The sequence below is a fragment of the Peromyscus eremicus genome, unplaced genomic scaffold (genome assembly GCF_949786415.1).
Source record: "Peromyscus eremicus unplaced genomic scaffold, PerEre_H2_v1 PerEre#2#unplaced_188, whole genome shotgun sequence".
NCBI classification, from domain to species: Eukaryota; Metazoa; Chordata; class Mammalia; order Rodentia; family Cricetidae; genus Peromyscus; species Peromyscus eremicus.
In genome coordinates, this window is record NW_026734425.1 from 72,067 (window position 1) to 81,019 (window position 8,953).

At 37.8% G+C, this 8,953-nt stretch overlaps 1 protein-coding gene across 1 annotated transcript; it reads left to right on the plus strand.

Moving 5' to 3' along the window:
• The first annotated feature begins 921 nt into the window (after positions 1–921).
• Positions 922–8,953, plus strand: LOC131901663 (ankyrin repeat domain-containing protein 7-like). The gene is made up of 5 exons (XM_059252775.1): positions 922–1,297; positions 3,323–3,437; positions 3,596–3,769; positions 7,843–7,949; positions 8,791–8,953. The coding sequence occupies exons 1-5, from the start codon at positions 1,047–1,049 to the stop codon at positions 8,951–8,953; spliced, it is 810 nt and encodes a 269-aa protein (XP_059108758.1). The 5' UTR covers positions 922–1,046.

Genomic DNA, 8,953 nt, shown 5'->3' on the forward strand with positions numbered 1-8,953 from the left:
GAAATTTATGAACCAGCTCTACAGAAGACATTTAGAACCACAACAGCCATGGCTGGATAATAACTTCTCCACATTGTATTGTAAAGACATTAAGCAGGGAAGAGGAGCTTGGACCTGCCTCATCTGAACATACCAGGTTCTACTGACTCCCCAGGGGAGACTTTGCTTTGGAGGAGGTGGGAATGGGAGAGGGGGTTGTGAGGGAAGGCTCGGGGAGTGGGAGGAGGGAGGACAGGGGAATCCCTGGTGGATATGTAAAATGAATAGAAAAATCTCTTAATGAAAGAAAGAAAGAAAGAAAGAAAGAAAGAAAGAAAGAAAGAAAGAAAGAAAGACAGAAAGAAAATTTGCCATTTTTGAGGAGGTTCTCACTATGCAGCTCTGGCTCACTTGTCCAGGCTGACCTCAAACTCATAGAAATCCGTTTGTCTCTGTCTCCTGCCAAGGATTGGGATTAAAGGTGTGTACCATCACTCCCAAGCACACAAAAATCGTTATTTTACAGCTTTTCACCTCACTGAAAATTGCAAAAACACAGAACCAAAAACACCAGAGAGAAGTTTCAAGAAATTCCATGTCCTTACGAAAGCAATCCATCCATGAATTCTTAGTAAAAATGTAAATAAAAACAAGCCACAAACCCAAGAAGAAATTTTATAATGATTAATTGCAGTCCCAAAAGAAAAGAAGCACCAAGCAAGATTACAGTGGGGAGGAAAGGATCCACCAAACCTGAGGAAGAGATTGAGGATATGTGCAAACGAGTGCAGGAGACCGCCACACTTACATTGCACATGCGCAGTGAGCACTATTTGCTCCATAAACTGTCAGTTATGCCTGAGGAAGAACGAGCATGCTTTTGTTTACCAGTGTTGCTTAGCAATGACTGTTCTATAACTGGATGCTTCAGTTTGACTGGTCAAACCATAGCCTCGCACTTGTGAGAGTTGCAGAGTTAGGCTCTGGTTGTTAGATGGTCAGTGGTTAAAAGTTCATCATTTCCTAAAATTACTTAGTGTTGAGTTGATAGAAAGGTGGTCACAGCTATGTTGTCCACCCTGAGGAAGCTCTTCTGCTTTAAGAAGGAGCCGAAAACCCCCTTGGGGTTTTGTGACGGCCCAAGCAGGGCAACGGGATACTTGTCCTGCTTTCACTGTGGAACTGAAGACAGGTACTGCCAGCCTTATGACCCTGAAAACCAATTTCATGAGGCAGTATGCATGGGAAAGCTCAAAGTGGTGGTGCGTCTCCTCAGGAAGAACCAATTTCATGTGAATGATGAGGATGAAGGGAAACGGTAAGAACACTTGGAAGATAAGGATGAGGGGCCTTAAGGAAATCGGGTGATGGGAGAAGCCTACCTTTCCTAGCTCTGTTGAGGGCAATAGGGGTGAGGAGAGATCAGCTGTGCTTTCTGGATTACAGTCTCCTTGGTACCCGTGATCACACAGGTCCAGTGTCCAGATCTTCTTCTTCTGGAGGAGAACCATAAGACTAAAGCTCCAGCAGGTTTACTGTCACCCCGTAATTCCCCTATGGAGCATTTTCTTATGGAGCATCGAATACACAATAGAATAATCTAACAAACTATAAAGAAATGGGATTTAATTTCAATGTACCTAATAAACACAATGTTGTGTAAACTGTAGAAACTACAGAGATCAAGTAGTGTTCCTCATAATGTCTTCCTCCCACCTAAAATCACCCAAAAACATTCAATATGGATCTTTTATCTGTGTGTACTAACATTTATATTCCTCACTGAAAATAACAGAAATAATCTAAACTTGATAGATGGGTGTGTGCTCCTCTTCCTGCTGCTCCTTCATTTTCTTGTTGTTTCTCACTAGTTTCCTGGGGCTATCACTCTCCCTTCTTTGTAGATTTCTCTTAAGTTCCTTCACTCATTACTTCATGTGTTTCTGAAAGTTTATTTAGTGTGGCCTTGGTCAGCCATCATTTTAATAACACAATGTACTGACAAGCTCCAAGTTCTCTGAAAGTTACTTCTGACATCTTTACTTACTTCTGATAGAGGTGAATGGAGCTTGCTGTGAATTTCATGATTTACAAATCAACAAACTATCTTGCTTTCCCAATTTTGGGTTTACTCGAGGTGGCCCACAGTGTCCTAAATCTCCCTCGTGAAATTGATATTAGATATAGATATAGGCAGCATACATCTAATTTCTCTGTATGCTATGAATTTAACTATTATCAAAAATGGGCATTCTTATGTATTTGTCTTGAAGTTCCATACTTACTTCCTTTGAATTAATGTTCCTTAAAAATCAAAGCCAAGTTTGCTGTGCATTTAGATTTTGCTGTTGATAATTTTCAGTTTTTATCAATAGTACATTTCATAGCTTTCTTTAAAAAATCCAGTAAAAGTCTAGAAATGTTTTATATTTATGGATATGTATATATGTATGTATATGTATATCACATTATATATCACATTTCACTTAGTAGGGACACCATGCATGGCACAATGACATGCTATCTTATGTATTAAAAATTGCCTTTAAGTTTTGGCAGTCACTGTTGTACATTATGAATTGTAAATGACATTTCAATTTTAGCTCAGTTAAAATGCATGAAAAACCAAATCTCAAGCTCAGTGGTGTGTCATATCTACAATCCAAGCTCTTTGCAGGCTGAGGCAGCAGAAGCATAAGTTTATTGCAGAACTTGTCTCAAGTTTTGAAGACATATGCTTAGACTCTGAAATTTATACTCCTTAATATATTTACAAAATAGAGATAATGGAACTAACATTGACTTGAAATATGTTTATTATAGTGTTAATATTCATAACTTAAATACCGAAAAGATTGTTAAGTTGTTGTTGAAGAATATTTTCTGAATAGTTGCAAAGAATCTAATTGAGTCATCCTAATTTGATAGAAGTATTCCTTTTAACACCCATTTTCTGGACAAGAATTCACAACACAGGAAGGCTAAGAAGTAGTTGGTTGGTGGTAGTGTCTAGAGTAGGATTCAAACTGAAAATGAGTTCACCCAATAGTCATGTTCTTTTTGTTCAAATAGGCTGCTCTTTACTACGTAGTTCACTAATAGAGCACTTATCTAGGCTGCAACAGCTGTGTGTATTATTCACACTGCGATAAATGATAGTTGCAATAAATTTTTAAATACAATAAATTATAAGAGCAAATAAAAATAAATTTTGAATGAAGTTAAATATTTTTATGGGTCTATGGACTTACATACTATATAATATTTATAAATGCCAGAGTGATTGTGTATGTTGATAATAGTGCCTTACAATTTTCCTTCAAAATGTCTCTCATTCCCACAGAACTGCGCTCCACTTTGCGTGTTTCTACGGCCATATCAATCTGGTTCATTTACTGTTATTTAAGGACTGTAAGATAAATGCCCTTGACAATCAAATGTCCACACCACTAATGAAGGTATTTCAAAGACTTCAATTTCAGTAATTAAGTTGATCTAAGTGTTTAGAATGAAAGTAAAATTAAAGTCACTTAAATATAAATCATGGTGAAAGCTGGGGGAAGTTTCTTGTGTGTTCTTTAAATTGACAGTGTTTTCCTGGTAACGATATCCACAGGCTGTACAAAGCTGGGAGACAGAGATCGTGTCTGTCCTACTTGATCATGGAGCAGATCCCAATATTAAAGACTGCAATGGAGAAGCAGCAATCCACCATGCAGTGTATGTAGACAGGCCAGATATTGCCAGCAGTCTTCTTGAATTTGGGGGAAACATTGAAGATACTACAAAGGTAAAGATTTTCTAAGGTGAATTCCCAAGTATTTGAAAACTATATGCTTTAACAGTTGTCATATCTTGGTCCAATTTTTTTTCACGTTTAGAAGTTGAAGTATTACTTGACTGGCACTTTGAAATAACTTGATCGGTATCCATCTAAGTATTGATATGTTGTTATAGTTTGTTTTTTACCCCCATTGAGTCCAATTTGTGCTGCCCACATACTCTTGGGTATGTGACCATCCGCTGGAGCATGCTCAGTCCACCCAGGCCACACCTTTAAATAAAAATGACTATCCAGTCCTAGCAGCTATAACTGTCAAGAAGTTCTCGGCTCAGAGCAGAACTTCATGCTAAATTCCTGCTTGCATAATGACATTTTGTGTCACTTGAGCTTCCAACGGTCTTCTGAATGTTTTCACGGTGACTGTGATGTCATATGAACATCTACGCTGGTGTGCCCATGAGACACTCTTTGCTTTTGGTCATCCAGTGGACCTGGCTCTTACAAGCTTTAACCTAATCTTCTACAGTGACCCCAGAGACTTGAGAGGAGGTTTATATCAATAAGGTTAGAAAGATGGGTGGGTACAGAAGAGGGGTGCATTTGGAAAGTAGTGAAAGGGAAGGGGTGAATATGATTAAATTGCATTGAATATAGCTCTCAAAATTATTTCCAAAGGGGGAGAAGTAAATGTTAATTTATTGAAATCAGTATTAGAGAATTTAGCTTACTTTTATGGAGCTATGGAAAATATTTATAAAAATAGATAATGGACTAAAAGAATTAATTGGCTTACATTTCCAAGTTACTGTGTATTACTGGGCAAAGCACAGAATCAGGATCTTGAGAAAGCTGTTGACATATCATCTATCCTCAAGAGAGGGAGAAATGAATGAGTCCAGGATGCCTGTTTGCTTACTCTGCAGCTATCTCTGTAAAGTCTTACACAGCCATGTTCTGAAACAAGGCTGTGGTGCCACCCACCAGGGGCTGGGTTCTCTTCATTGGTTAGCCATCAAGATAACTTCCTATAGGCAACTGGGTATAGCTTTGTCTGTGGTATCAGGAACTTGTAATCCTTCCTTCCTCCTCATATCTCCACAGAAACAGAATCAGTGGCCTCTTGAAAAACTCAGAATAGGTGTACCCCAAAAACTGCCTACATACCAATATCACACCCATCAAATATCCAATTCCAAAAGCTTCAACACCTACCCAAAATATTGACAAGCTGTGCTGGGATATAAATCACTTCAGGCTGTGGGTGATACTTCACCTTCAAACTGCTATCACAGACTGAATATTTGCAACTGAAGCACGGTACATTGCACTACAAGCACTTGATTTCCACACATCCATTAGTATGCATGCAGCAGAGGTTAAAATTTTAGTAAACAAACCAAAGGGCTATAGAACAGCGCAGTCCATTCATAACCTCCGTTTTCTCCAGGAATGCAGTGCATGCTCAATCTCTAGGAGAATTTTAAAAACTATGCTTCATCCTGACTGTAACAAATCAAATCATTTTGCTTTTGAGCCCCTATGATGGAATGGTTCCCTGCAGGAGGTACTTCCACAATCCAACCTCCAAGTGTGTTTTATTTGCTAACAAACCAGAGCTGTATTCCCCCATTTCACCTGCTTTGCCGATACAGGTGTTTCAGTCTACTAGCCTTATTTCTTAGTGTTTGATATAAATTTAGGATGTCTGAAGATTCCTTTTCTCCCTTGGCAGTTTGCAGAGCACCACAGGAAGCTAGTACTTGGGTAGGAATCACTGGGTTAGTTCCAGCTTTATTCCTGCTAGTCTTTTCTCCAAAGGATTTGGTGTCTTTTGTAGCAAGATCTTACACTTAAGTGACTGGAGGCAACCAAGAGCACTGGCAGTAGCTCATACTGTTTGGGAAATCTCTGGAACTCCCAAAAAGTCTAGGGAATTTTTACCTGCCTGGCACTGTGTATTTTGTTAGCTGTGGAGTTGGGCAAGGCTTTTCCACCCCTTGTTGCATAACTTCATGTAAATTACAATACATCATCTTAATCTCACTGATATTGATAATCCTAAAATCATCATAGACTTCCAATATTAATTTTTTAGATAGGGTTTCACTATGTAGCCCAGACTCTCCTAGAAGTCATGATCCTCCTGCAATAATACCCTGCACTCTATAGATGGGATTACAGTTGTGCCTTCATTTCTGAATTCTATCGTTTAAAATACTTTTAAATTATTGCTCTATTTTGATTTCTGCTTATGTTGTTTTCTAAGCAGAATATAAACCAGAAAGAAAGCAATGCCTTGCCCATCTCTAAAACTTCCATTACACAGATCTGTATGCACAAGCTATAGTACAGTACAGTCACTCAGTAAATTGGATTTAGATGCAATGATGATTAAAATGCAGCAAATACAGAGTATAACAGAGAGCCACAACTAGTGAAAATGCAAAGACCAAAGGACCATGGGTGCCTACCACAATCCTACATCTACAATACAACACCTGATGACACTGAGAAAGAAAGTTCTAAACAAACAAACAAACAAACAAAAAAACTCTGAGTTCCAATGACCAGGATGACTGTTGCAGAAAAGTGTTTTCTAGATATAAAAGGGATAATTCATCTATGAAATCTTAATAATATGGTTGCCTAAATAAGACGTGCACAAGGAAAACACCAGTTGACATGCAAACACTTGATAGGGGAAACTTCAAAACTACACTCGTAAATAAAGAGTTGCCCATTATCCATAACTGCTGAGAGTAGAATTCAATTTTCTCCAGGGATACACTCTAAACTCCTCAATAGTTTATCCAACCACAGTGGCCATGCTTAAACACACACTTACACACATGCACATGCACACACATGGACACACACACACACACACACACACACAAACCAACACACATACAGGAAGAGAGAGAGACAGAGGGGGAGGGAAAGAGAAAAGGAGAGGCAGAGACATAAAAAGGAGGCACACAGAGAGTCTGCTCACATTACATGGAACCAGTAGGTTATACATAATACACATGTGTGTGTGACAGTAATAAAAAACAGGTCCTGAATTTCAGAGGGGAGTTAGGAGGAGTTGGAGGAGTGAGGGTGTAGAAACTATGTAAATACAGATCTCATGTAGGAAATTGTCTAAAAATAATATAAATAAAAACATTTTAAAAATGTACTGGATTTTCTAAACACTAAGACAGTTTTCAACTTGTAACAGGACAGAATACATTTCAAGGTAAGCAATCAAAGATTCTTTGAGTTGGGCGGTGGTGGCACACACCTTTAATTCCAGCACTCTGGAGGCAGAGACAGGCAGATCTTTGTGAGTTCAAAAAAAAAAATAGATTCTTTGATTTCTTACTCATTTTGAGGTCATTTTTTTGGTGACCTGTTCAGAGCAAGAGGCAGACATTGTTACCCTTGGCCCTTCCTGAATGGAGAATCACGAAGAGCTTCCTCTGTGTCCTCAGCAAATACCACATCATTACAATACTCTGAGAATTGTGCCTGTGAAACAACTTCTGCTGTTGCTGATATTTGCCCCACAGAAGATTTGCCAAACAGTACTTCAGAAATCAGGTTTTAAATACTGGACAATTCCATAGTTTTGTCATCGTCCTTAATTGAATTTTTCTGTTGGGAAATGCTACATCTGCCACATAACTGTCTTTTGAAATACAGGAGAATTTCTGACATAGAAAAGACGATTTTGCTCATCCATGCAACTTAGGATCTAACACCTTTGCCACTGTGTGTCGGTGTGTGTCTCTTCAGATAAACTCTGAGGGGAGAGTGCCATGGCTTCAAAGTACCATGACAACTTCTGTGACAGGAACCACAGGCCCATGGGTGTCACATGAGTTCTGTAATGGACTAGAGGACTTTGTGACAACTGTAGCCATGGTTATAATATTGCAATCTTGAGGATCGTTAGAAGGTGCTTTAGGCTAATAAGGAAAAGACTACTGCAGTCAAGTCTATGGTAAACATTACGATCACAGGGCTACATATATGATTTTCAGTTCAGTTGTGAAATATGCAGTATTGCAAATGATTAATTGATATCATTACAGGATGGGTTGACCTCTCTGCTGCTAGCACTCCGAGAAAGGAAACCCCGCATGGCAGCATACCTAATCACACACGGTGCGAATCTTCACGTATGTGATAAATATCAAAGGTACTACACTGCATTTTTAAAACACTACTTGTGTTGAAAATAGTCTAAAATAGTAAAAATCATTCATTTCAAATGTGTTATGGGAATAGATTAGAAAAAGTCAATAAAACATCAGTTACATATCTAAAAAATATCTATTACATGAAATGGTTATGCCAAAGAATGATAGTAAGGTTCATATTCCCTTTCATAATGAGAGGTTTTTACTTTGATTTTGATTTTGACTGCCATATGATCTTATATGAGTTGATAGCATTTATATTAGATTTTACATTTACAGTGTCAGTTCCAAAGTTTTCAAGTTTGCAATCACACAACCTTGTGAACACCCTTTAATCTTCAAATACTTTTGGTGGTGTGCAGAGAAGGATGATACATGAATGGTAGTTGTAAAGATACATATATGACATGATATTAGTATCAGTAATTGAAAACATTCATTTTTAACATTAAAATTATTTGATAACATTATTACTATCATTTTACATAAATTGCAATTCCATATTTAACAGTGAATTATATTATAATAGAATAGGAAGGAAATGGTGTTCTTTTTCATATAAAGCTTTCTGTACTTCTGGTCAATTTTCTCTAAACAGTTATTCACCATAAACAACTTAAAATACAAATTCTACTCTATAAAGTGTCATAGTGGGCTAAGAAGTTTTCTGCTTGTTTTCTAGTTTTAGCCTTGGACATATTTTAGGAATCTGAACTCTGCTTTCAGGATGCTTAAGGCTACTTAGTTAATGGTCCATTCTACACACAAAGGCCTTATACTTATATGGTAAAATGTATACAGTTCACCACTTAAGTAATTGAATTGCCTCTGTCATTCTAGAACAACACTCATGTATGCAGTTAGATGGGATTGTAAAAATATGGTTGAAATTTTACTGAATAAAGATGTTGATCACCAGTTAAAGAACACATTTGGATGGAGTGCTCTTTATTATGCCATTGTGGGGAAACGCAAAACGTATGTACAGAAGTTAAAACGCTAA

Excerpts from the sequence above, each read along its gene's own strand:
- LOC131901663 (XM_059252775.1), top strand. The coding sequence starts at position 1,047 with ATGTTGTCCACCCTGAGGAAGCTCTTCTGCTTTAAGAAGGAGCCGAAA. Across the intron at positions 1,298-3,322 it reads GATGAGGATGAAGGGAAACG|AACTGCGCTCCACTTTGCGT; the intron begins GTAAGAACACTT and ends TCATTCCCACAG. Across the intron at positions 3,438-3,595 it reads TGTCCACACCACTAATGAAG|GCTGTACAAAGCTGGGAGAC; the intron begins GTATTTCAAAGA and ends CGATATCCACAG.